Source organism: Dama dama, chromosome 12 (assembly GCF_033118175.1).
Source record: "Dama dama isolate Ldn47 chromosome 12, ASM3311817v1, whole genome shotgun sequence".
In the NCBI taxonomy this organism is placed as follows: Eukaryota; Metazoa; Chordata; class Mammalia; order Artiodactyla; family Cervidae; genus Dama; species Dama dama.
The window spans coordinates 74825141-74852699 of record NC_083692.1 but is presented as its reverse complement, the minus strand read 5'-3'; the positions used below and the strand labels follow the sequence as shown (position 1 = coordinate 74852699).

Sequence of the window (27559 nt, the reverse complement as noted above, 5' to 3'; positions counted from 1 at the left end):
CTCATTTTTAATTTTTGTATTAACATGTTGAAGTGAAAAATACATATATATATGTATATATATACATTAGACTAAATTAAATGTGATATTAATCTTTCCTGTTTCTTTTTACTTTTTAAAATGTGGCTACTAGAAAACCTTACATGTATAATTTCAATTTCATTTCATTAATTGTAATTTATTTCTACTGGATAGGCAGTGGTAGAGACTGCTGGCTTCTCTAGATTAAAAAAATGATGAAAAAATTTAAACCTGTACACAAGTAATGAGAATAACATAATGGACTCCCGTTCAGTGAAAAATCAAGATTTTACCAGCCCTCGTTTCATGATCCCTCTCTTCTTTTTTTTTGAAGATGTTTTTAAAAACAAATACCAAATAATATGCTACACTTTCTATCATTTCCCATATTTACTAACTGGAGCTCTAAAAATAACCACCCTCATGAACTAAAGCTATTTATTTACTTTGAAATAGGGGTTGTCTTGGAAAGGTGGGATGAATGTCTCTTTTTCCTTTAATTGCCATTTTTCAGAGTAAGAAGCTAGTGTTTGTTCTTCAAATTGCAATTTAAAAATAAGCAGCAGTTGGAAATTCCCTGGTACTCTGACTACTGGGGCCGGTTTTATCCCTGGTTAGGCAACTCATATATCCAAAGCTGCCCTGCACAGCCCCACCCCTCAAAAAAGTTGCGGTTAAATCTTGCCTCATGAAGCAAATATGGATTGATGTGGTAAGCATGGCAAGCAGTGTCCGAGAGTGGGTCTACTCCATGGGATGGATTAGCAGAGTCCTGTAGAATGGGGCTGAGAGAAGTTCTGTCCCCGTTTTTTTCTACTGACACTGGAGACAGGCTGTGGACAGGTGGAGACTTACACTTGAGTGGCAAGTTCTCATCTTCCCGTCTGCCTCCAAGTGGCAGAGAAACCCCTGACCCTTCCGTCTGTTTCTTTCCTGCCTGCAGACAGTGGAAATGTGACCGAGAGATGCTGGCTCGGTATCGACAGGCCCTGGAGACAGCTGTGAACCTCTCCGTCAAACACAGCCTGCCCCCGCTGCCAGGCTGCACCCTCCTGGTCTATCTGACAGATGCCAGTGCAGACAGAATCCTTCCCAAGAGCAACCCACAAGGGGTAAGACACTCCTGCTTGGCAGGTGGATTCTTTACCCCCAGTCACCTGTGAAGGCTTCTATTTTTATGGGGGGAGTATTCATTTATCTGTGGGCTTCCCTGGTGGCTCAGAGGTTAAAGCATCTGCCTGGAATGCGGGAGACCCCGGCTTGATCCCTGAGTTGGGAAGATCCCCTGTTTACTTATGTGGCTGTGCCAGGCCTTGGTTGTGGCATGCAGGATCTTTAGTTGCGGTATGTGGGATCTGATTCCCTGACCAGGGATCAAACCCGGATCCCCTGAATTGGGAGCGTGGAGTCCGCCACTGGACCACCAGAGAAGTTCTTGAAACTATCTCAGTTGGGGGACTTTGTCCAGTTTTCCCTAACCAGTGAAGACATTTGGCTTCCAGATTTGCGTGGGCAAAGTGGATTCTAAAATAAGGGAGCTTGTTTCACCCTGATGCTTGTCCAATCAGCCCCCTCTGAACTATGTGCTGCTGTTGATTGCGATGATGATGGTACGGACGGAGCAGGTGGAGCTTTTGCTGTGTGGAGGCGGCATTGTGAAGACTGCTGTGATTAAGGCAGAGGAAGGCATCCTGAAGACTGCCACCGAACTCCAAGCTCAAGTCCAGGTCAGACACTCACCCCCACCTTGCAAAACTGCATAGCCAGACAGAGGCCTGGGAATAGCTAACTTCAGGAAAAGCTCGGATCTACTCAGTTCTGAAGATTAGCAGACTACAGTACTTGTTGTTTACTGACCATCTCCCGTGCAACTTCATGACATGAGTTTCTTCCTTCAGAAGTCAGATGAAAACTGTGAACAGTCCCTGACTACTTTGGGGAAGCACTTGCTGTCTCTGGCTACTCAAAGGGTCCCTGTGAGTACTGCCCCTTCCCTGAGAAACCCTCCCTTCCTCCACGTTTTCCTCCACACGGATGTATCTCATTTTTCAAAGCTTCTTTGCAACCTATGCACAATACACTGCTGACTGCAACCCCCTACTCAGTGGTATGCTAGTAAATATTTTTTTTATGCTGGTAGATATTTGCCTCCAATAGCAATCTAGAAAAAAATCAGTCTTGGTTAATAGCTTTTGCTAATTTCCATGGTGTAAATACTCCTTCCATGACTGATTTCAAACTACCAACATTTTTCATTGACCACAGAGTTAGAAAGAGTTGCTCAGTAGCATATACCTTTATTTAGTAATTCTGTAATATATATAGCATGGATGTAAATAAGGTCAAGAGTATTTAATGATAAAATGTGGTAAAATAATTAGGAAGTGATGATGTTTTAGTATTTATTACTTTGTTTTTAATGTAATTTATTTGATTGTGAGCTTATACAATTTAATATTTGATGGTGGCCATATTTAACAGCTGGCTCACAGAATTCCTATAAGTTTGACAGTCAGCTCTTGTGAGCCTAAATGTGCCAGTTGCACACTGCCCTTATCCCAAACTCCACTTTATTTTTTATTTTTGTTAAAAATTTAATATAATTTTTAAAGGTTACAATCCAAATACAGTTGTTATAAAATATTGACTATAGTCACCATGTTGTACAATACATCCTTGAGCCTTCCTTACACCCAGTACTTTCTATCCTTTTTTTTTTTTAATTTATTTATTCATTTATTTTTAATTAATTTATTATTTTTTTAATTAGTTGGAGGCTAATTACTTCACAACATTTCAGTGGGTTTTGTCATACATTGATATGAATCAGCCATAGAGTTACCCGTATTCCCCATCCCGATCCCCCCTCCCACCTCCCCACCCAGTACTTTCTATCTCCCATCCCCCACCCCCATATTGCCCACCACTGGTAACCACTAGTTTGTTCTTCATATGTGTGAGTTTGCTTCTTTTTTGTTTTATTCTCAAATTTGTTGTATTTTTCAGATTCCACACATAAGTGATACCATATAGTATTTGTCTTTGTTCTGTCTGACTTATTTCATTTAGCACAATGCCCTCCAAGTCTACCCATGTTGCTGCAAATGGCCAGTTTTCCTTCTTTTTTATGGCTGAGTCGCATTCCTGTGTGTGTGTGTATCACATCTTCTTTATCCATTCATCTGTTGATGGACACTTAGGTTGCTTTCATATCTTGGCAACCCCTAACTCCACTTTGATGCTCTTCAAGTCAGGGTGAAGTGACTTTTCCCACCCTAAGTACTCTCCAGAAAGGCCATTTACACCCACCTCAGAGTTCTCTTAGTTCCTCTGCCCTCAGAGATCTTGTCTGTTGATATCCTGAGCTCTTTGGCACCTCCCTGGTCTCAGCCCTTCCCCTTTCATCTTACAGGTGGACAGGGTCATTGTCTTTGGCCGAACTACAAATGAGAAACTGATAAATGCAGCCAAACAGCTTTTCTGGCAACATGTGAATCCCAAGTGCCTCTTTGTTGGTGTTCTCCTAAGGGCAAGTTACCTGTAAGGGCGCTCGTGTTCCTTGCTCAGTGCCAGCAGATAGTGATCCATATTTCCTGTCTGTCCCTACTAAAGCTTGGGATACTCCCACTCGCCTGGCCCCTCCCCATTTCTGCCTCTTAACTCTGTTGCACTTCTAGTGCTAGAACCTTCTCTGAAGTCTTCAGCCTGGCTCTGCACCCCTTTGTGATGGTCCGCCCCAGTTCTAGCCTAGCACAGAACCCTGTTAAAGGTGCAGAGGTGGGGGTGGTGGCCCATCCTAGGGTGTTAGGGGGCAGTGACTCTGGGTTCTTGGCACTGTTTCTGACTGCTAGTGACTTCTTTCTTTGCCAGAAGTACTGATTTGAATCCCAATGATGTGACACTCTCAGGCTGTACTGATGGGATACTGAAGTAAGTATAGCATGGACATTGGAGAGGTTGGGGGATTTGTTAGAACATCTTTTAGAGATTATCTGTGGCTTCTGCTCTAACCACTTCTATTTTTAAGCAAGATAAAGATTATTCTGCTTTTACAGCTGTCTAGGCATGGCAGCAACATAATATTACAGGTACCTGGTCATCTTCTATCTGTTGCTCTACCATTTTCAAATACTCTTCTTCTATTTCATAGTTCAAGATGGCTGCTACAGCTCCAACCATCATTTTTGTATTAATCTAATAGGAAAGGAGAAAAGGGAATATAGGAGATTATACTGTTTGCTTTTAAGGGTACCACTCAGGAGTTGGTCCCATCATTTCTATTCATTCTCTGAGACCTCGTTCCATTCCATTTCAGAGGAAATACCATGTTAACTTTATTTATTTATGCCTGATTTACAGAAATCTTTGTTCTTTGTTTTTCTCTGCACCATTAGGCTTCCCATTTATTTGTTTTCTCCTCTGCCAATTCCTTTGGATGCCACCCATTGCCCCATGTTAGGAAGCCTCATGCTCCTCCCTCCCCAGGGAGCTTTCATGGCTGGTACAGAGCTAATCAAGCCCAGAGCTGATCAGCTTTAATCTTTACACCTTCATTCAACCCAGTTGCCTCTGGTCCACCAGAAAGCCTGTGTTAACCATGCACACAGAAGGGACTATATCTGGGTTTCTTCTCTGTTCCCTTATTCCTCTGGTTCTGCTTCCTTCCTTATTTTAAATCTATGTTTACTTTTTATGGTAATCTTCCTAAAAAACTCCATTTAACTGGTTGACCTAATTTAGCCATATCTTTGTCCCTTGCCCCCTTGGAAGACCTTCCTGATTCACTCTCACTCTGCTATTTTGTTCTCATTTATTTTGTCACCCTTTATTTCAGGTTCATTGCAGAGCGTGGGGCCTCCCGGCTTCTAGAACATGTAGGCCAAATGGACAAAATATTCAAGATTCCACCACCCCCAGGGAAGACAGGGGTCCAGTCTCTCCAGCCACTGGAAGAGAATACTCCAAGCCCCTTGGCCCCTGTTTCCCAGCTTGGGTCAGTCTGTTTTTATGCCTTTGTGAACTGGGAGGGGCTTTAGTTGAAACCTAGAGAAACTCAAGTGACAAATTCTGGCTGTTGAGATGCTGCTTGTTCTTTTCGCTGAGGAACATTTCCTCTTCCCAGGCAGGGGTTTGTCTAACACAGATGGTGAGCATGCCCCTTACTGTACTAGGGAACGGGGGTTAGAAGGTGAGGCGGGCAGCAGGCACCAGGGCTCAGACAGAGGGCTTAGAGGCCCGGACCATGGCCTTCTCATCCTAGCTTTGCCAAATAGTAGCTGAAGTTTGGGCTAGTTGCTTGATGTCTTAAGCTGTAGTTTCTTTCATTTATTTCTTTTTGGTTGCACTGGGTTTTTTCCTTGCTGGGTGTGGGCTTTCTCTAATTGCAGCTGGTGGGGTCATTCTCTAGTGGCTGTATGCAGGCTTCTCATTGTGGTGGCTTCTCTTGTTGTGGAGCACGGACTCGAGGCCCACATGCTTTAGTAGTTGTGGTGTGTGGGCTCGGTAGCTGCGGCTTATTGGCTCTGGAGCGTGGGCTCAGTAGTTGTGCCTCACAAGCTTAGTTGCCCCATGACATGTGGAATCATCCCAGACCAGAGATTGAACCTGTGTCCCCTGCAGGCAGATTTTTAATCACTTGGGCACCAGGGAAGTTCAAGCTGTAGTTTCTTGATCAGTAAAATGGAGAGAATGATTGTGTTTACCCCTCAGTGCAACTTGGGTCCATTTCATGGGCAGGATAGTAGATGCATAATAGTCATTGCTGACACAGGAGGGGTACACGAAAAATAGCCAGTGGGATTTAATTTCCAGGCTCTGCATTTGAGGTTACAAGCCTGTTATTCACTGGAGGCCGGTTGGATACCCCCTGCCATCTGTTGTACTTGGCTCAGCAGGGTGAGGGGTGGTCACAGCCCTGTCTATGGGCTGTGAGGCTGACCCCTGGTTTACCGGCAGATGGCGAAGCATCCGGCTTTTCATTTCCTCCACTTTCCGGGACATGCATGGGGAGCGGGACCTGCTGCTGAGGTCCCTGCTGCCGGCACTGCAGGCCAGAGCGGCCCCCTACCGCATCAGCCTTCATGCCATCGACCTGCGCTGGGGCATCACAGAGGAGGAGACCCGTCGGAACAGGTGTGGCGGCCGCTGAGAAGAGGGGCTGGGTTGGAGATGAGGGGCTTGAGTGGCGGCAGGGCTGGGGCTGCAAGGGTGGCTGAGGACTGTGGGCCAGAGGTTCTCTTTGGATGCTATGGGATGTGAGCTGGGTCCCCTCTCCCTGACACGGTGCTCCCATAACCTTCCTGCAGACAGCTGGAAGTGTGCCTCGGGGAGGTGGAGAACTCGCAGCTGTTTGTGGGGATCCTGGGCTCCCGCTATGGCTATGTTCCCCCCAACTACAGCCTCCCTGACCATCCTCACTTCCGCTGGGTAAGACAGACACGCTTGGGGCAGGGGTGGGAGAAGCCACGGTGTGTCTCGAACCCCGGGACTCTGCACAGGCAGATCCTTGAGACTTGAAGTGAAACACAGGCAGAAGGTTCTGTGAGTGACCAAGTCCTAGATGAGGGAATTCCTTTGGGAAATACCTCTGGGTTGGCCACAGGATGCGAGAGGTAGGCGGTAGGTCTGATGAGGTTTTGCCATCTGACAGAGCTGAGTTCTGATCTCTCTTCTGTCATTGTGAGGCTTAATGGAAAATGGTTTATACTAATCTAGCCTCAACTTCTTCCTGTATTAAAGAGAAACAGTGATGTCTACATTGAAAGGTTATTATGAGAATCAGAAATCAAGAATGCTCAAAAAATGTTCAACCTGTGAGAAGCATTCAATAAACGTTAGGTATTAGCTCTATTTACTGGCTAGTGTCTGGAGAGAGAGGGGAACATTACTGAGGTGAAGGGCCCCGGGGTCATGGCAGGTCTCACGGGAGGGGATAGTGTGACCAGGACGGAACCCACCTGCTCCCTGCAGGCCCAGCAGTACCCTGCAGGTCGCTCTGTGACAGAGATGGAGGTGATGCAGTTCCTGAATCGGGGTCTCCGCCTGCAGCCTTCTGCCCAGCCTCTCCTCTACTTCCGGGATTCAAGCTTTCTCAGGTACCACCACAGAAGGCCAAATAGGCTCAGTGGGCGTGTCTTCTCTCCCTAACGTTCAGAGTACAAGAGGGGGGCCTAGGATGGAGAAGCAGGAATCAGAGAGCTTGCCTTGCAGCTGAAGGCAGGAGATCTCCACTGGAGCAGTTTCTTGAGGAGTTTCAGGGAACCACAGCCAGGTCTGGTGGCTGATGGTGGAGAGATGCTTTGGTCTGAATCCAGTCCCACTCTTGGGGTGTCTTGGTGGTCAGCTCTGTGCCAGATGCCTGGAAATCGGACTTTATTTCTGAGTCTGAAGAGGCTGCCCATCGGATCTCAGAACTGAAGAGCTACCTGAGCAGACAGGAAGGGATCACCTGTCGCAGGTGAGCTGGGAGAGGTAGGGAGCACCTGCCTGGAGAGGTGCGATGAGGGGTGGGCCAGGCCTGCTCTGACCCTGCTTGTGCTCGCTGTGCCCACAGATACCGCTGTGAGTGGGGCGGTGTGGCGGCTGGCCGGCCCTATGTCGGGGGGCTGGAGGAGTTTGGGCAGCTGGTTCTGCAGGATGTGTGGAGTATGATCCAGAAGCTTTACCTCCAGGTCAGCAGACGGGATGGTGGCCAGGGGAGTGGAGCGGGGAGGGTAGGGTGGTCCTGGGTGGAAAGTGACTTGGTGGGGGCTGTAAGTTTTAGGCCTGGGGTCCTGAGGAGCGTGGAAACATAGACAGTCACTGCCCCATGTGCCCTCAGCCCGGGGCCCAGCCGGAGGAGCCAGTGCCAGATGACGACTTGGTCCAGGCCAACTTTCAGCAGCTAAAGAAGCCGCCGAGTCCTGCCCGACCGCGCCTTCTTCAGGACACAGCGCGGCAGCTCATGCAGCACCAGGGGAGGCTGAGCCTGGTGACCGGGCAGTCGGGACAGGGCAAGACCGCCTTCCTGGTACGGGGTCCCAGAGGCCTGGGCGGGAGGGAGGGAGGGCTGTGTGTGCTCAGGAGGGCTAAGAAGGTGGGGCACAGGAAGCTGGTGTGTGTGAAATGTGACTGTGTTTTCTGTTCTCTTCCCCCTCAGGCATCCCTCGTGTCAGCCCTGCAGGCTCCGGATGGGGCCGCGGCGGCCCCCTTAGTCTTCTTCCACTTTTCAGGGGCCCGCCCTGACCACAGTCTTGCCCTCACCCTGATCAGACGCCTCTGTGCCTATCTGCATAGCCGACTGGAGGAGCCAAGTGCCCTCCCCAGCACCTACCGGTGTGTTTCTCCCCCACCTAGACCGGCCTGTTGACAGCCCCTGACACCACCCCCGCTGACGCTGGTCCTCCCCTCTGTACACAGGGGCCTGGTGTGGGAGCTGCAGCAGAGGCTGCTGCCCAAGTCTGCTCAGTCCCTGAAAACTGGCCAGCCTCTGGTGCTGATCGTCGATGGGGCTGACAGGTTGGTGGACCAGCGTGGGCAGCTGATCTCGGACTGGATCCCAAAGACCCTTCCCCGGGTGAGTGTGAGAAGGAGGCGAGGTGGGATGAGGCAGGGAGACGGGCTTCTCCAACAATATTCTCCCCGCTCGCCTTCTCCATCGCTTCCCTTTTGCCCAAATCCCACAGTGGGTGCACCTGGTGCTGAGCGTGTCCAGTGATTCTGGCCTGGGGGAGACCCTTCAGCAGAGTCAAGGTGCCCACGTGGTGGTCCTGGGGCCCCTGGAGCCGCCTGCCCGGGCCCGGCTGGTGCGAGAAGAACTGGCCCTGTACGGGAAGCGGCTGGAGGAGTCACCGTTTAACAACCAGGTTGGGTCTAGGCCGGCGCTGGTAGATGTGAGGGGTGAATCTGGGAGCTGGGAGGATCTGAGTGCTGAAGCTACCAGCGGCCCCGCACAGACCAGCTCCTTCATTTTCTCAGGAAGTCTGTGCAGGGGAAGAGGACTGTGATTGCTGATAATATTACCTGGTCCCTTTCCACTGGTGAATGGCTGTGGTTATCTATATGGGTGGGCTGAACCAGTGGGTGCGGCGGGGAGAGTGGGGTGAGCGGGGCAGAGCAGTGCAGGGCAGAGATAGCTGTGTCCTGAGTGACACCGTGCGTCTCTCCCCTGTGGGGGCTCTCAGAGGAGAAGCTGCCCCGCATGGGGCTTGGGGGGGGCATGGGCCTGCTCTCTGGTCCAGTGCTGAGTCCTCTGAGTCTCGTCAGATGCGGCTGCTGCTGGTGAAGCGGGGCTCAGTCCTGCCGCTCTACTTGCACTTGGTCACCGATCACCTGAGGCTCTTCACGCTCTACGAGCAGGTCGGTTGAGGATGTGAACCCTCCCTCCTCATCTTTTGTATCCTAACCCCATTTCCCATTCTCCATTCAAGCTCTTCATCCCCATCCCTCACCTCTTCCCACCCTCCTCCTTTGCCAGTCCTCATCCACGCCCCCAGCCTGCTTCCCCCCCACCAGTGTTTCCTTTTATCCCTTCCCACGCTTTTCCCTGCTGCCCCATCTCCTACCCACAACCTGCTGCCTCTCCCCTTCCCTGCACCGACGGAGGCCCCTCGCGCTTCTCCCCCAGGTTTCCGAGAGGCTCCGGACGCTGCCGGCCACCGTCCCTCTGCTGCTGCAGCACGTCCTGGGCACTCTGGAGCAGGAGCATGGCCCTGACGTCCTTCCTCAAGCCTTGGCCACTCTTGAGGCCACACGCAGTGGTCAGCGCTTGGAGTGGGCTCAGGGGTTGGATGACCTTGGTTCTGTTGGGATCTCAGCAAGCCATGCAGGGAGTGATGAGGGATTAGGTGGGGATGGGTATGCTGCCCGGTTTAGGGCCTCAGTGAGCTTGGGTTTTCAGGTCTGACCGTGGACCAGTTGCATGGAGTGTTGAGTGCCTGGCGGATCCTTCCCAGGGGGAGCAAGACCTGGGAAGAAGCAGTGGCTGCTGGTAACAGCGGGGACCCCTACCCCATGGGCCCATTTGCCTACCTCGTCCAGAGTCTGCGCAGGTACAAGTCCCCCACTGAGCTCCCACTGACCTGTGCCTCCCCATCTTTGAGGCAGGGCCCCATGTGACCCTCTCTCTTCATCCTCTTCCTCGCTTGGTATAGCCCCTGACACTGGTCTCCAGACCCTGGATGGCCGTCACTCAAGCTACCACTGTTTGAGGTGGGACTGGGAGCCCACCTCTGTGCCAGGCTGCTCACTGACAGGCCTTCTCCCTCTTCTCTTGCCTTCTCTCCCTCACACGGGGTCAGTTTGCTAGGGGAGGGACCCCTGGAGCGTCCCGGCGCCCGGCTCTGCCTCCAGGATGGGCCCCTGAGAACGGCCGCCAGGTGTCGTTACGGGAAGAGACCGGAGCTGGAGAAGACGGCACACCTCCTCACTGCAGGTGACTGCGGCCCGGTTAACCCCTGGGGCATTGAGCGTGGGGCCTGGTGCTCCCCATCGTCTGGCCTCCTCACCTGCCGCCCCAGTGAGGGGATGGTCCTCGCTGTAGCCTGAGGAATGTGATCTTTGGAGATGCTTCAGGGCCGAGCTCATCTCAGTGTCTCTTCCTGTGACCCACACTTGCAGCTCAGCTCTGGAAGACGTGTGACCCTGATGCCTCAGGTACCTTCCGAAGGTGCCCTCCAGAAGCCCTGGCAGACCTGCCTTACCACCTGGTTAGTCCCCAGATTCCATCGGCACCTTCTCCCAAGGAGCTGCTTTGGCCGTTCTGAGCCCCTACTTCCCCCAACTGCCACCATTGTCCCCACAGCTGTTACCCACCTTCTACACACTCTGTATGTTTCTTCTTTCAGTTTTCCAGCCCTCCTCCTTCAGATCCTCTGTCCCAGCTCCTAAGTCTTAAGTGTCAGCTGCACAGGCAGGGTCCAAGACTAGACTATCCCTCCTCACCAGCCTTGTCACATCCCTAATGAATCCCGTCTGACTTTCCAGCTCCAGAGCGGGAACCGTGGCCTTCTTGCCAAGTTCCTCACCAGTCTCCATGTGGTGGCCGCACACGTGGAACTGGGTCTGACCTCTCAGCTCCTGGAGGCCCACGCCCTCTACGGTGAGATGAGTTACGGGGTGGAGTCTTCTCCAAGCTGTGGGGTCCTGGGTGTGTTCGTGGGGTCCTGCTCAGAGGGAGGTGTAATGGAAGGAGCAGTTGATTTCTATTCTAAGGTGAAAAATGCCACCAGGGTAAGCAAGTGATTCTTAGGAGACCTTTTACTCAGCTCTCTTAAATTTTAGCGGGCGTAAAATTACTTGGGAAACTTGTTCAAATTGCTGATGCCTGGGTCCTCAGATTTGGCTTCCTAGGTCTAGAGTGGGACCGAAAGCTTTGTACTTTTTTTCAAAAAATAATTTTATTTATTTATTTATTTTTGACCGTGCTGGGTCTTCATTGCTGTGTGGGCTTTTCTCTAGTTGCAGTGAGTGGGGGCTACTCTCTAGTTGCTGTGCATGGGCTTTTCACTGCGGTGGCTTCTTTTGTTGCAGAGCACAGGCTCTAGGGCATGTAGGCTTCAATAGTTGTGGCTCCTAGGCTCTAAAGCACAGGCTCAGTAGTTGGGGCACACGGGCTTAGTTGCTCTGTGGCATGTGGGATCTTCCCAGATCAGGGATCGAACCCATGTCTCCCGCATTGGCGGGTGGATTCTTTACTACTGAGCCACCCGGGAAGCCCAGCTTTGTAGTTTTAACAGATGTGCCTGATCTGGGACCAGAGGGCCACACTTTGAGACTTAGCATTTTGGACACATCATATGATTGACTTGGTGCCGGGGTTCATGGGGGTCAAGACTGTCTCTGCAGTGATATTCTGCCTCTCTTCTCTAGCTTCTTCAGTCCCTGATGGGGAACAGAAGCTTCCTGAGGCTGATGTTGCTGCATTTCACACCTTCCTGAGGCAGCAGGCTCCCATCCTCAGCCGGTACCCACTGCTCCTGCACCAGCAGGTAGCCAACCAGCCTCTGGACTCGCCTCTTTGCTGCCAGGCCCCCCGGCTCTGCCAGCGACAGCACCTTCAGCGCATGCTGCGTTGGCTTAATAAACCTCAGACCCTGGGGCACCAGCAAAGGTAAAACCCTTGATCCCAGATACTGACAGGCCCTACCAGAGAGCAAGCTGCAGCCCTCTCTGAAACTAGAGAATAAAGAACAGACCGGACTCACCAGTGAGAGGGGACTTCAGGCACAGAAATGCACATCCTTCCCCTGATCCCTCATTTCCACCTTTTCTTGCTATTTTTTCTGTAGCTCCAGCCTGTCCCTGGCAGTTTCCTCCTCCCCCACAGCTGTGGCCTTCTCCCCTAATGGGCAAAGAGCAGCCGTGGGCACTGCCAATGGGACGGTTTACCTTTTGGACCTGAGAACCTGGCAGGTATGACACTCAAGGAGGGGCAGAGTTTATCTTTAGAATACCTCCCAGCTTGCCCTGAAGCCCAAGACAAGCCAAATCTACCTGTTATCACCCTGTTAGATTCAGCAACTTGACTTTCACATCAGATCCCAAGGGCTTGGTCAAAAAATCATTCCTACAGCAAATGCTTACTCTGTACTTTCCTTTGACGGCAGTGTGCTAAGCACTGCAAGAAACACAGGACTTAGGACATTGTCCTGAGTGTGTCTTTGCCTACCAGGTGGATAGTTTTGTTGAAATTTAAGGCACAGAAGGTTAAAAAGGGAACCAGAATGTGGCCATGTGACATAGATAAGAACTAAGTGAACTGTGCAGGTACTAGAGGACGTAGGATGAGAAGGGCAGGTGTTCCGGGTTGAGTGTGGAGCCTGGGCACAGACTTCAGGGGGAACATTTCCTTAAGCTGCTGGCAATGATTGTAGTGGCGTGTAGGTAAGGGAGGGTCCTAGGAGATGAGGCTGGAGAGGTGGGCCCCCCAGCCACAGTCACTCTCTCCTCTTCCACCCATGTCAACCCCCCTCCCCCATATATATGTATGTGTATAACGTCGTTCCCAACTCAAACCAATCAGAATCTTCTGTGACTTGGGGATGCTTATGGGGTTTGAAATGGGGGAGACGATGTGACCTCACTTGGATCATGAGGTCCCACTTGAACCTGTTCGAGCTTGGCCTGGGTCTGGAGAGGGGCCCAGAACTTTGCACTTTTCACAAGTATCCCTGCTGTGGGGCCAGAGGGCCGTAATTTGAGACTCAGCAGGGACTGTAGAGAGCCAAGGGCTTCAGCCGTTCTAGCCATCGCCTCATTCCTGGTTGGGGCTTGGGGGAGCTGGACATGGGGTGGTCAAGGGAGTTCCCTGAGTGACTTCTCCGCTTGCTGTCACAGGAGGAGAGGTCGATGGTGAGTGGCGGTGATGGGGTTTCCTCTTGTTCATTCCTCTCGGACAACACCCTCTTTCTAACTGCCTTTGATGGGCTCCTGGAGCTCTGGGACCTTCAGCATGGTTGTTGGTAAGGGGCCCCCATGCTTGGCGTGAGGGTCCTCCCTGTTTGTTGGAAGCCCAGGGGGAGGGGAATGAGAAGGGAGGCTGTGGCCAGGGGACCCTGACCTTATCTCCCTGGGGTAGGGTGCTCCAGATCCAAGCTCACCAGTACCAGATCACCAGCTGCTGCCTGAGCCCAGACCGTCGGCTGCTGGCCACTGTGTGCCTGGGCGGAGGCCTGAAGGTAACAACCAGGGGCCTGTGGTGGTGAAAAGGGCCCTAAACGTGGCGTCAGCCCCATGAGGTGGCTCTCTCAGTGGGGCAGAGGCTCTGACTGCTTGGCCTGCTGGGGGCTGGGGAGTGGACGAGGTGGCCCCTGGAGCTCTGGGACCCAGCAGCTCAGGCATCTATTCAGCATCTCGTGCCCTCTTCCCTTCTCTCTCCTCCAGCTGTGGGACACAGTCCGAGGGCAGCTGGCCTCCCAGCACACTTGTCCCAAGCCCCTGAACTGCGTTGCTTTCCACCCGGAAGGACAGGTGATAGCCGTTGGCAGCTGGGCTGGCAGTTTCAGCGTTTTCCACATGGATGGGCTCAGAGTCACCAAGGTGAAAGGAGCTGGGTGGCCCTGTGGCGGGAAGCACGGGAGAGTGGAGTGGAAGGTGGGGAATGGCAGGCACTTGCATCCTGGCTCACTCTGGGTTTGCGTTGAGAGCAGGCCCTGCCGTTCCAGTCTCTACCTCTTCGTGTAGGAACTGGGGGCCCCGGGAGCCTCTGTCCGTACCTTGGCCTTCGGCGTCTCCGGGCGGGTTGTGGCCGTGGGCCGTCTGGACAGGATGGTGGAGCTGTGGGCCTGGCAGGAGGGGGCACGGCTGGCTGCCTTCCCTGCCCACCAAGGCTTCGTTGCTGCCGCCCTCTTCCTGCGAGCTGGGTGCCAGTTACTGACGGCCGGAGAGGACGGCAAGGTCAGGTTACCCAGAGCTGGTGGTGGGCTACGAGGCGGGGGCGGCAAAGGCGTGGAAATATTTGTGTGAGGGTGGGGCCTTTGTCGAGGAGTCTAGAGGGGCTTGGCTGGAGAGCTACAGGGAGAGAGCTGTGGCTGTGTGCACAGAAGCTCTCCAGACGAATTTCTGGAGGGAGGACTTATAGGGGCGGAGAAGAGGGTGGGTTATCTTTAAGCCCCTTTCTCGGCCCGCAGGTTCAGGTGTGGTCCGGGTCTCTGGGTCGGCCCCGTGGGTGCCTTGGTTGCCCCCACCTCTCCCCTGCCCTCTCCGTGGCTCTCAGCCCAGATGGCGATCAGGTAGCTGTTGGGTACCGAGCGGATGGCATTCGGATCTACAGAATTTCTTCAGGTACCGAAGGGAGGAGGGCTGGAGTCTTTGAGCCTGGAAAGAACCCCCGCACCTCTGTCCCTGCCCTCCTCTGGCCCTCTGTGCAAGAGGAGGCCCTCTCTTGTGTCTTATTCTCTAGCTTCCCAGGGGGCGCAGGGTCAAGTGCTCGATGTGGCAGTGTCCGCTCTGACCTGGCTCAGCTCTAAGGTGTTGGTGAGTGGTGCAGAAGATGGGGCCCTGCAGGGCTGGCTGCTCCAGGGGGGCTCCCTTCAGTCCCTCTGGCTCTTGTCCAGACACCGGAAGCCTGTGCTGGGACTGGCCACCTCCCAGGAACTCTTGGCCGTTGCCTCAGGTACAGTGGGCAGGCTTGTGAGTCACTGTTCCTTTTAAATATATGAACACATTTCTTCAGTTCATATGTATATGTGTGTGTGAAAATACACCTGTATAACTTTTTGTTTCTTTACAACTTTCAAAGTGCTTTTATTTATTGTTTTTTAAACTTTATTTTTAATATGGTGAAAATCACATAAAACATACCATTTCAACCATATTCGACTGTATTCAGAGTGTTTTAAAATGCATTTATCTTGCATAATCAGCCTAGACTGTTTTCTTCTTGTTCCCTAACGCTGATTCTGGGATGCCTTTGTAATCCCTATAATCCTGTGAGTTTCTGCCCTGTGGGGATTTTGCTGTGTGAAGGGACGGGTTTCCCATAGGAGGAGCAAGGGAGATGTCAAGGTGAAAATGCAGGATGGCCTTAGTCCTTTATAGGTAGGAGGCTTGGTCAGAGTGACACTGGGCACTTTAGCAGAGGTGGGTGTGGAGGTGCAGTTAGAGAGAGAGAACTGCAGGGCCGGAGCTGGGTGTCCTGACGTTCCTGTCCTGTGATCTCGCATGGGACAGACCTGTGTCCCAGGCCTCAGTGTGACTCACGGAGTCCCTCCCTTGGAGCTGTGCCTTCAGACATCATCCTCAGCCCCCAGGATTGCCTTTGTCTTTGTCTTTCCAGGCCTGTCTCACTTCCTCTTTTCAAGAAATCTTCCTCTCTCCCCATTTCCAATGCAGAGGACTTCACAGTGCGCCTGTGGCTGAGACAGTTGCTGATGCTGCCACAAAAGACAGAAGACTTTCCTCGTAGCACTGAGCTCCGGGGACACGAGGGCCCTGTAAGCTGCTGCAGCTTCAGCACTGATGGATGCAGGCTGGCCACCGGGGGCAGGGATCGGGTGAGTCTCAGGAGGATGCACCCCTGGGCCCTCCTCCCCCTGGATCTCCAGCCCCTTGGAGGCCCACAGCCCCTGGATTCCCTAGCAGCTCACTTCCCACTGCTTCCTCTGGCTTTTTGCTTCCTAAATCTCCTGGTCTGGATCTGCCCACCTGCCCTCCTTTGTTATGCCCTCTTTCCTTGAAACTTCTTACCTGAGATGGCCCTGCTATTCCTACCTCTTTCCTACTATCCTGATGACCCCCTCTCTTGGTACCTGTATCCAGAGCCTGCTCTGCTGGGATGTGAGGACACCCAAAGCCCCTATTCTGATTTGCTCCTTCTCTGCCTGTCACCGAGACTGGGTCACTGGCTGTGCCTGGACCAAAGACAGCCTCCTGGTGAGTGAAGGTATTGGGATGGTACAGGCCTCAGCAGGGTTCCTGGGAGAGGGAAGTCAACACTCTCTACCTCGTCCTATTCCTAACACTCATTTATAATAATATAGTATTAATATAGTTTTCTAACACCCAATATAATAGAGCACTTATTGAGCACTTAGTATGTGGCAGACATTTGACTAAGCCCTTAGCATGTATCGCCTCATATAGTCTTTACAACACACTGTAAAGAAGTTACTGCTATTCTTTCTATTTCATAGACAAGGATATTGAGCTCAGATAGATTAAAGACCATTTCCAAGCTCATGTAAATGAAGAAGCTGAGCCGGTAAACTTTATGATAAGAAAACCCATGCTCTTAACAGGAACACAGAGCTGTCTCTCTAAGGACTTAGGATGCCCTGTTCCTGCAGGAGACGTGTATTGCTATGATTTCTTTGGTCTTAAGTGAAAAATCAGTCTCAAGTTATGCACTCAGGGTTGGTAAAGCCTAGTTTCCCAACGTAGAATCACTGTTGTTCTCAAAGAGAAATGAGTAACAATTGAATAGATTTGCCATAGTCTGTCTTGCCTTCTAGGCATAGATCTCTCCTGGGTGATGCAGACTTCTCACCTTTGTCAGGGTGAGACAGAGTTGTTGACTGACATTACGTTAATAACAAGGACAGTAGCTACTATTTATTCAGTGCTCACTATGTACCAGGCAGTGTATTAAGTCCTATATATAGATGCTTCAGCCCCATATCAGTAGGTACCCTGTCCTTATCCTGGTTGAATAGATGAGAAATCTGAGGCCCAGAGAGATGAACTGGTACCAAGTAATGAATGGTGGAACTAGGATTAGACCGCAGGACGACCATTGCTCTTAATCACAAGGCTTACTGCCCTGAATCCTACGTTATAAGCCCAGAGAGATGCTGGAGGGGTGATGGTTAAGTCTACTCCTCTGCCCTCTGGCTCTGCAGGTCTCCTGCTCCAGCGATGGTTCTGTGGCCCTGTGGGACCCAGAGTCGAGACAGCAGCTTGGTCACTTCCTGGGTCATCAGCATGCTGTGAGCGCCGTGGTGGCTGTGGTGAGAAGGCAGTGGAGAGCTCACTGGGGGGTCCCTGGGAAGGTTAAGGGGACTTTGGGAGGCTGGATGCACTGGGTCTCTAATCCTAAGGTCAGAAGAAGTACCAAGAGTGAGATGCTTGGGCCTGAATTAGACCAGGGTTGGGGTGTTGAGGCTGAGGCTTGGTGTGAGGGGAGGGACAGCATGAAGACACAGTATCCTAGTGTCATGACCTTGTGGCAGGACGGCAGCCCTGAGCCCCCTCGTCCCACTGCCGGGGTGTCCTCTTTCTTTGACAACAGCTTCTCGGCCCTTAATGCTCAGCCCGCTCCTTTGTGATGGGAACCATAATTCCCATGTCCTGCTCAGCGTGGCTCTTCTCTGATCCTGTTTCCTGGGGCAGGAGGAGCACGTGGTATCCGTGGGCCGAGATGGGACCTTGAGAGTATGGGACCATCAGGGTGTGGAGATGACCAGCATCCCCGCTCACTCAGGACCCATCAGCCACTGTGTGGCTGCTCTGGAGCCCCACGCAGGTAACGGGGTATCAGCCATTTTTGGGTCCCCGCTGCCTCTTCCCTCCTCCCCTTCTTCTGACTCAGCCTCTGCATCTTACCAGCTGGTCAGCCGGGGTCAGAGCTTCTGGTGGTGACTGTTGGATTGGATGGGGCCACACGGTTGTGGCATCCACTCTTGGTGAGTTCCCTGAAAGGACCGGGCTGGGGGCCGTGGGAGGGGGTAGTGGGACAGCCCCTGTTGTGTCAGCTCTTCACTCTTCTGTCTCCATCCTTCCCTTCCAGGTATTTCAAACACACACTCTCCTGGGTCATAGTGGCCCAGTCAGCGCAGCTGCTGTTTCAGAGACCTCAGGCCTCCTGCTGACCACCTCAGAGGATGGCTCCCTACGGCTCTGGCAGGTGCCCGAAGAGGCAGGTGAGTGAGGTGTGGAGAGAGGCAAGGTGTGAAAGGGGGGTGGTGTGTGTAAATGGGACCAAGAACATCAAGGGTAGCCTACTCTCTCCTCTTGTACCCCAACAGTGGTCCAGCTCCTAATGAATCACTTCCTTTCTTCTCCAGATGACACATATAGACCTAGAAGTCCTGCAGCCATCACTGCTGTGGCCTGGGCCCCAGACGGTTCTGCAGCAGTGTCTGGGAATCAAGCTGGGGAACTGACCTTGTGGCAGGAAGCTAAGGCTGTGGTCACAGTACAGGTGAGTGGAGTGAACTTCAGTTTTATGTGAATTCTGCCCTGGCTGTGTATCTGGTGGCATGTGCTAGGGTCAGAGGTTGTGTAGAAGCCTGGGGGTGGTGGGTGTGGACAGGTTAATCCTGGTTCCTCAGAAGGGTGTTCATTGGAAGGACTGATGTTGAAGCTGAAACTCCAATATTTTGGTCACCTGATGCGAAGAGTTGACTCATTTGAAAAGACCCTGATGCTGGGAAAGATTGAGGGCGGGAGGAGAAGGGGACAACAGGATGAGATGGTTGGATGGCATCACCGACTTGATGGACATGGGTTTGAATAAACTCCAGGAGTTGGTGATGGACAGGGAGGCCTGGTGTGCTGCGATTCATGGGGTCGCAAAGAGTCGACTGAGCAACTGAACTGAACTGAACTGTATTCACTAGGCTCCGGGCTGCATCAGTGCTCTGCTTTGGTACTCAGCACACACCTTGATTGTTGTCAGTGCTAATGAAAAAGTCAGCGAGTGGCAAGTGAAACTGCAGATGGGTTCAACACCCAGAAATGTCAGGTGAAATGAGGCAGCTGGGTTAATGGATATGGTTAAACCTGGGATTTTCTTAAATCTCTCCCCTTTCTTTCTGAACTCGGTCAACAGAATATTAGTTAGTAAGCAGGGGAAAGGTCCCTGGGAAATTGTTTTCCGTTCCTCATTAAGTCAATTAAAATAATAATTATCAAGTTTTTACTGTGTGCTAAGTTCTGGGCCAGGCAGCATGAACCAGATTGAAATGAGTTTTTATTTAAAGGAGCTCACAGTAGTACAGTATGAATATAAGTAAACTGCTGACAACATGTGGAATGATCACTGCTATAATAAATTATGTAAAATTCCTGGGGCTGCAGAGTTTAAGAAATTTACTGTTTACAAGAGTGGCTGTTTGAGATTGGGCTCAAAGTAAGGGCAGGGAATGGTGTTTTAGGAAGAGGAGATAGCATTAATAAAAGGCACAGGGGTGTGAGAGTGCATGGTGTATTCTGAGTATAGTTAAGTCTTTGGGTTCTTGGTGTGAGTGGTGGTGGGGTATTGCGTTGAAATAATACACTGGGGCCAGGCTGTAGAGGGCACAGTGCTAAGAATTTTGAGCAGAATAATTATCTGAATTTTAGAAAGAGAAGTCTAGTGGCCATGTGGAGGATGGATAGTAGTAGGGAGATACTAAAGGTAGGGTGATCACATTTACAGGTGATGCTATAGTCCCAGGAAGACATAACATGGGCCCTAATCTGGGCAATGGGGATGAGATGGAGAGGGAAAGATTGAGGCATATGTTGAAAGCTGACTCTGCAGTGCTTATCGATCAGTTGCAGGTCAGGAGGGAAGGAAAGGACAAAAATGTTAGAGATTCCTAGTTTGAGCAATTAAGGTGATAGTATGATAAATACTAATATGAGAGAAACAGAAAGAAGGCAATTTGTAGGGATGGTGATACATTTTGTTTTGTACTATACTCCTGAGGAACTCATGGGGAACTGATGAGCCCGAGAGACGTGGACTAAAGTAGACTCTTTCTTGTCCATGTGCCCTGTTTGAACTTCAGTCTTCGCCTGAACCGAGTTCTTCAGGAGGACTTAGGTTTCCTGACAGGTGTAGGCCTGGCCCCTGATGGTCACTCCTTCATCTTGGCCAAAGCGGATTTGCGGTTGTTGCACATGAAGCCAGGTGATGAGCCCTCTGTAATCTGGTAAGACCCTAAGTACTATTTTCTCTTAGGCTGGAGAAAAAGGAAAAGTGGGTTAGTGGTTACCCTGAGGTTGGGTCTAACTAAAACAAACATTGGGGTCTTATGGAGGGGTGTTCCTGGACTTAGCCTCTTCCTTTCTTATAAACCAGGGAAAGTTATTCAGAAGATCCTATGATGTTGTCCACTCACCAGGACTATGGGGTGTTTGTCCTGCAGTCAAGGAAACTTCAAGTTCTTCCTTTTTCAGTAAGTTCTGTTTGGGCGTGTGTTAAAAGAACCATTTGTTCAGGACTACTATTTTAAAGTCTTGAGGGCATGACTGAGTAAAAGAGGAAGGAAGGGAAAAGCAGTTGGTTTCAAATCTCCTTCTCTTCCTTCAACTGGAACTCTACTGAAGAGTGTTTTATATTGGGTTTCCTTGTAAGATTTCATTGATACAAAAGAAGATTCTAGTATTTAAAAGAATCGTGGGAAACCATAAACCTAGGTGGGTGCTCAGTAGCTTAGCTGTATCTGACTCTTTTGAGACTCCATGGACTGTAGTCCACCAAGCTCCTCTGTCCATGGAATTTTTCTGGCAAGAATACTGGAGCTGGTTGCTATTTCTTCCTCCAGAGGATCTTCTGACCCAGGGATCAAACCTGCATTGGCAGGTGGATTCTTTACCACTGTGCCACTGGGAAGTCCCTATACTACACTTCATCTTAGCCAAAAGGCTGAGAAGTGATCAACCTAGGCATTTTCTTAATTGCATTATCTTCATGTCTCTTGTCTTGTCACTATGGGTAGTAGTCTGGAACAATACAGACATATCTCATAGACATTATACCAGGTGAAAGAAGCCAGACACAAAAGAGTACATATATAATTTCACTTAAATGAAGTTTAAGAACAAGCAAAACTCATTTATAGTGACAGAAGTCAGAATATTGTTGACTCTGGGGGTGGTGATAGGGTAAGGGACATGGAGGCAACTTTCCAGGGTGATGGAATGTACTATGGCTTGATTTGGACAGTAATTACATGGATGGATACATGTGTAAAATTTTATCAAGATGTCCGTTTAAGATTTGTATACTTTACTGTATCATGGATACAATTTTGAAAAGTCTTGACCAGCCCAGAGCAGAAAAGAGTTACTTTGTCTGGGAAGCAGTAAGTGATACAAGTAGTCTAAACAAAATGCTCTGTCCTTTCACAGGGGCAAAAGGAATTAGGAGAGTTTGAAGAGTGCCTGGAATTTGATCTGAATTTAGAAAATCCCAGTAATACCCTCATATCAGTAACTCAGGCCAAACCTGGATCTGGTGAGTGGTGTTGGGAGGGCCCAAGGAATCCAGAGACGGCCTCGGGGAGGATGGTGGATTCTTCAAAGTCTAAGACCTGGCTCATATTCTGCCCTTGAAATGGCAGAGTCCTCATTTTTGTGTGCCAGCTCTGATGGGATGCTGTGGAACCTAGTCAGATGCACCAATGAAGGAGAATGGATCACAGGTAATATCTGGCAGAAAAAAGCAGAAATGCCTGCAACTCAAACTTCAGAGACAGAGTCATGTATATCTACTGACACCTATAGCTGGTCAACAGTCACAGAGCTAAAGACGCAGCAACGTAGAAAGGTGGGTTTGAGGGAAAGGTCACAAGATATTGGGGAGGAGGCTCTAGGTCTGACCCAGCAAATTTCTCTGCTCCCTTGACTGAGAAGGGTCCTTCTAGAACTCACCACACCTCTTCCTTTTCCTCTCTAAGATCCACTCAGGCCCTGTCACAGCCCTCCATGTGCTGCCTGAGTTGCTGGTAACAGCTTCAAAGGACAGAGATGTTAAACTGTGGGAGAGACCCAGTATGCAGCTGGTAAGTGTGTGTGTGTGTGTGTGTGTGTGTGTGTATGGAGGACAAAAGGGATGTCAGAGAGCAAACTTGGGGTAAGGAAAGACAGAAGATCAAAATAGTTTTCTTCTCTCCTTCTTGCAATAATGTGTAACTAACTTGTTTCTAAACAAAAGTCATTGGTGTGGGAGACAAATAAGTCAGTAAGAAGGCCCTACGCTTGTAGACCTCATCTCCCATTTTTGTTCCATTGTAGCTGGGCCTGTTCCGATGTGAAGGGGCAGTGAGCTGCCTGGAACCTTGGCTGGGTCCTGACTCTACCCTGCAACTTGCAGTGGGAGACACACAGGGCAATGTCTACTTTCTCTCCTGGGAATGAAGATCACTACTCCGGGCGAGGAGGCTGCTTGTGCTAGAGAGGCAAAGCCTGAAGACCCCAGTGGCTACTTTCTTGATACAATTATATAAATAAAGGGACAGAAAATCTCAGAGTCCTGCCTGTGTTCTCATGTGGATTTGGACCAAGAGGGAAGAATATGGATGTTCTTATGTTTCTTTTCTGAATTTACATTAATCCTTACTAGAACTGTAAGAAAGTGAAGCAGATCTTTGATAGATATTCTTTGAAATTAGGCTTTAGAATTCATGTGTCATTTGCTGGCCCCAGGACCCTAAGGGATGACTCCTCCCAGGAGGAGGTATGAAAGTGATGTTGACGAGCACTTAGGCTGAACAGATATCTGAAGACCTCTCACTTGTTCAAAGAAGAGGAAGAGAAGGAAGAATGAGTCAGCTGTCTCCTGTCTAGGGCACTGGGAAAGAACTAGGATTGAACCAGGACACCACTAGTTTCCTCTCAGAGAAACAGCCCGTCTACTCAGAGCCAACAGCCCAGGTGAAAGGTGAGAAGCCAGGATACTGAGAGCAGAGTGAGTCTCCTGGCTTTCATAGACACTAATGGACCCGCGGCAGCCACTTGACTTGCAAGCATTAGTCAGTATAGTAATTTGCCTTCTTGGAAGAGATCACAAAATGGTCATCTTTCAAATTGCAGGTCACAAAGATTAAAATGAGTTGAAAGGTGAAACAGTGCATACACACAGACTAGTTGTGAACTGTGACCCTCTTAGGTAAAAGTTCTCCAACCTTGTATTCTTATCATCTGTTTTATGGTAGAGGAAGTTACCTGAGTCCCTTTCTTTCTAAGGGTTATGGAAGGGTTTAGGATCTTCTGTGTCCAAGAATTTGAGGACTTGTATATGATAAGCTAGTGCTATTACAGGATTTTATCCTGGGTTTGTAGGGTTCTTTCAGAGAAATACCACTGCCCCTCTGATGTAGAGTTTTCAGGATTTAGGGAGTCGAGGGGTACCCAGTTTTGTTCTTACTTTGCTCTGAAATCACCTGAAGAATTTTATCTTATTTTTACCAAAGCCTCATATTCTTCCTCATCCTAAGGATAAAGACATGAGGAGTGCCAACAGCTGATGTCTTAATTATAGGTCATGCTTCTATCATTTCTCATGTGCCTCATGCAAGGGCTCTAAATATGCCTTCTAGACCACCTGTTCCACTGTACCTTGTGACTGGAAGTCCAAGTTAAGGTAATTTGAAACCTATGATTCATAATACTACCCAGAAATGCTCAGAGAACCGTGACACAGCATCATCCAGAAAGTCGATGGTTTCAATCTTTGCCTTTTGTTCCCCTGAAAGCATGGGCCAAGGACAGGAGGAAGCCCTAGATGTCTGTCTTCCAAGTTCTAAAAATTCTATCAAAGTTCCCCAGCTGAATCTGGAGGTATGGGGCTGGAGAAAGTAAAGTCTACTTGCTCAGTTAAGACTCGGTCTTATTGGCCAGGTCCACATGAAGGGCGTGTTCTTTCTTGAAGATATACAGTGAGGCCAAAGTATAACTGCTGTGAGTGAAGACAAGAACAGACTCTAGGTAACAGTAAATATGCACCCAAGGGAGTTGAAAGGACAATCAGCTTGGGTTTTACGCTGAATATTTTTAAAGTATTATTTTAAATAAAGAGGACATTAAAAATTATTATTATATTTTATTTTTTGGCCTTGTGGGACCTTAGTTTCTGGACCAGGGATTGAACATGGGCTCCCTGCAGTGAAAGGCCAGAGTCTTAACCACTGGACCACCAGGGAAGTCCCTACCTTAAATATTTTCTGAGTTCCTAGAGAAGAGAATTTCAGGATTGTGATGAGTTCCACAATGACAGTCACTGGACTGTAGGATCGTCGCACACTGGAACAGTCTCTTCTCCTGCACGTGTGCTAAGTCATTTCAGTCATGTCTGACCCCATGGACTGTAGCCTGCCAGGCTCCTCTGTCCATGGGATTTCCCAGGCAAGATTATTGGAATATATTTAATGTCAGATGAAACCTGGACTCTGTTCTTCAGTTAAAAATAATAAATATGAGGAACTGATAGCATTTTATTAAAAAAGGAAAAAAACCACTTGTTGCTGCTAAATCTTCTACCTGGAAATGAAACATGGCTTCCACTCATATTTTATATATGTGAGCAAAGCAAGTCACATGGTTCTACGAGTGTCAAAGGGGAGGGAAGTATCATCCTACCATGTACCTGGGCGGAGAACTGGGAACCAGACACAGTCATCCCCCAAAGAACCTGTGTTGATGCTTTTTCCAGTAGAATGACTTTTAGTCCTTAAAAAAAAAGATCATTTAAGATTTACAGAGAATCTTCTCACATACCCTTCTTCACTCGGCTTCCTCTGTTAACATCTTACATAACCAAGAAATTAATGTTGATATAATATTATTAATTTGGATACAGATGTGGATTTTTCCACTAATGTCATTATTTTGTTCCGGGGTCCAATCCAGAATACCACATTGCATTTAGTCATCATGGCTGCTTAGTCTAATCCTGCAGCTGTGCCACTTTCTCAGACTTCCCAGTCTTCACATTTTTGGAGAGTTCTGGTCAGGTGTTTTGTAGAATCTCTCAGTTTGGCTTTGCTGTTTTTTTCTCATGAATAGATTAAAATTATGAATTTAAGGGAAGAATACAAGAGATGATGTGCCCTTCTTGTTATATCATATCAAAAGCAATCATATCAACATGACTTATTACTAGTGATGTTAACCTTGATCATTTTTAAAGCTGAGGTGATATTTGCCAGATATTTCTCTTACTGTACCATTTTCATCTGTTTGTTAGAAGCAAGTCATTAAGTTTAGCTCACACTCAAGGGGAAGGGGACTAAACCACTAAGGGGGAGATATATCAGAGAATCTGATAATTGCCACAAAATCAATACATTTTGAGGTAAGTTTTTTTTAGACTATGCAAATATGCTGTTTCATTGATTTTTTAATATTCATCCATGAGCAATTATTACTGTGATTTTCTAGTGATGATTTTCTATTTCCCCCTTCTATATTAATTGAAATTCTTCTGAAAGAAATATTTATCCCTTCTTCCCCACTTATTTATATGTTGGTTGAGTCATTCACATATCAGTATGGACTATCTAGGGGAGCCTGCTGTATTTTATTACTCAAACATCATAGTATGTATGTATCAGTGCAACTTTTTCTGGCCACTATTTATAAAAGAAAAATATATATCACAGAAATTCAGCACAGCATTTTTGAGATAATTCATTTTTACCCCTTTAAAGTGTGCAATTCAATGTTTTCTAGTATATTCCAACACTGCAACTATCACCACTAATTCCAGAACATTTTCATCACCCCCCCAAAAGAAACATTGTGCCCATTAGCAATCACTCCCCTTTCACTGGTTCTTTCAGCTAGTGGCAATTGCTCATCTACTTTTTATCTTTATGGATTTGCCTATTCAAGACATTTCAGATAAATGGAATCATACAGTGGCCTTCTATGTGGCTTCTTTCACTTAGCATGTTTTCAAGGTTCACCCATTTTGTGGCATATATCAATACTTTATTCCATTTTATAATAATATAATAGTAAAATAGAACAAATAACACAATAATATTCCATTGTATAGATAAACCATACGGTGTTCATCCACTCATCAATGGATAGACATTCTGGTTATTTCCATTTTTTGGCTATTACAATGTTGCTATCAACAGTCATGTGCAAGTTTCTGTATAAACGTTTCTTTTTAATTCTCTTAGTTATATACTCAGGTATAATTGGTAGAATTGGAAGATCACATAGTAACTATATGTTTAACCATTTGAGGAACTGCCAAACTATTCTCCAAAGAAGCTGTGCTACTTTACATTCTCACCAGTAACATGTGAGGGCTCTGATTCATTCACATCTTCACCACTACTTGTTATTGTTGGTCATTTTAATTGTAGCCCTTCTAGTGTTTGTCAAGTGGTAGCTCATGGTTTTGTTTCCTTAATGTTTAATAATGTTGAGCATCTTTTCATGTGTTTATTATTGGGCATTTGTTGTTTCTTTTTTGGAGAAATTTCTCTTCAAATTCTGATTTTTAACTGAGTTATTTATCTTTTTATTGCTGAATTTTAAGTTTTTTATATATTCTGGATACTAGATCCTCATTGGATTATGACTTGACAATATTTTCTCCTATTTTAGATTGTCCTTTCACTTTCTTGACACTGTCCTTTGATTAACAAAAGCTTCAACTTTGGAGGGAAAAAGTATGTCAGAATCAAGGGAACTATGAGAATATAAATCATAGAAGAGACATATATTCCTAGAAATGATACTTGTTATTTGAGAAAAAGTTTCAAATGTTGGTGAAGACTATTATTTCCTTTGGTTAAGTGTGCTGTTGATGTCCAGTCTTCAGAAACTATTGCCTAATCCAAGGTCACAAGATTTCCACCTGTGTTTTCTTAAAGAGAGAATGCATTTAACCAGTTCCTTTTTTATGGCTTTTGTATATAACAATTCTGCAGTAACATCATCTATGTAAACATGTGTATCTTAATTTAGGTCAAAGGGTATGTATATTTAAAATTTTTGATAGATATTCGTAATCTGGTCTCTAAAAAGTTATAAGCTACTGTTTTCATTTAAATAACCTTCACTGTTACTAGAAGTATGTTATATGTGTTTGTCTGTGTTGCATGTGTTTACAAATAGTCAAGAAGCCTCTGGATTTGACTTTGGTACTTCTTAGATGGGGGGTACATCAAAATCATTCTACGTCTCACTCTTGCTCCCTGAGATCTATTTAAGCTTAGTGACAGTCCCCCAAGTGCTTCCCCAAATGTTGGACATCTGCTGAGATCTAGGATGCTAAGTGGCGGGAGGCCAGGTGTGTAGATGGTAAACAGGGGAAAAAGGCAAGTGAGAAGATTTGCATGGGAAACAATTTCGTTTGCTGCCTCTACCCTTCCTATAATATTACCCAACAAAC

At 48.3% G+C, this 27559-nt stretch overlaps 1 protein-coding gene across 3 annotated transcripts in view; it reads left to right on the top strand.

The window, feature by feature from the left end:
* Nucleotides 1–22675, top strand: part of TEP1 (telomerase associated protein 1) — a 44571-nt gene extending 21896 nt beyond the window's left edge. Inside the window, exons 13-55 of one of the 3 annotated variants that reach the window (XM_061157665.1) lie at nt 965–1133; nt 1590–1748; nt 1920–1997; nt 3434–3561; nt 3892–3951; nt 4856–5014; nt 5977–6153; nt 6327–6447; nt 6991–7115; nt 7364–7477; nt 7574–7691; nt 7841–8029; nt 8159–8334; nt 8419–8575; nt 8685–8864; nt 9265–9357; nt 9626–9758; nt 9899–10049; nt 10299–10432; nt 10618–10706; nt 10984–11098; nt 11869–12109; nt 12288–12411; nt 13336–13460; nt 13577–13676; nt 13882–14037; nt 14182–14394; nt 14628–14781; nt 14900–15112; nt 15832–15992; nt 16258–16371; nt 17337–17444; nt 17827–17959; nt 18043–18119; nt 18224–18356; nt 18501–18637; nt 19056–19180; nt 20211–20354; nt 20504–20600; nt 21556–21661; nt 21768–21973; nt 22104–22208; nt 22441–22675. In XM_061157665.1, the coding sequence (XP_061013648.1) occupies nt 965–1133; nt 1590–1748; nt 1920–1997; nt 3434–3561; nt 3892–3951; nt 4856–5014; nt 5977–6153; nt 6327–6447; nt 6991–7115; nt 7364–7477; nt 7574–7691; nt 7841–8029; nt 8159–8334; nt 8419–8575; nt 8685–8864; nt 9265–9357; nt 9626–9758; nt 9899–10049; nt 10299–10432; nt 10618–10706; nt 10984–11098; nt 11869–12109; nt 12288–12411; nt 13336–13460; nt 13577–13676; nt 13882–14037; nt 14182–14394; nt 14628–14781; nt 14900–15112; nt 15832–15992; nt 16258–16371; nt 17337–17444; nt 17827–17959; nt 18043–18119; nt 18224–18356; nt 18501–18637; nt 19056–19180; nt 20211–20354; nt 20504–20600; nt 21556–21661; nt 21768–21973; nt 22104–22208; nt 22441–22563 (5920 nt within the window). In that variant the 3' untranslated portion in view covers nt 22564–22675. Of the gene's footprint in view, nt 1–964; nt 1134–1589; nt 1749–1919; nt 1998–3433; nt 3562–3891; nt 3952–4855; nt 5015–5976; nt 6154–6326; nt 6448–6990; nt 7116–7363; nt 7478–7573; nt 7692–7840; nt 8030–8158; nt 8335–8418; nt 8576–8684; nt 8865–9264; nt 9358–9625; nt 9759–9898; nt 10050–10298; nt 10433–10617; nt 10707–10983; nt 11099–11868; nt 12110–12287; nt 12412–13335; nt 13461–13576; nt 13677–13881; nt 14038–14181; nt 14395–14627; nt 14782–14899; nt 15113–15831; nt 15993–16257; nt 16372–17336; nt 17445–17826; nt 17960–18042; nt 18120–18223; nt 18357–18500; nt 18638–19055; nt 19181–20210; nt 20355–20503; nt 20601–21555; nt 21662–21767; nt 21974–22103; nt 22209–22440 lie in introns of those variants that run through there. The other 2 variants (XM_061157666.1, XR_009695158.1) reach the window with 2 other exon arrangements.
* The last annotated feature ends 4884 nt before the right edge of the window (nt 22676–27559 follow it).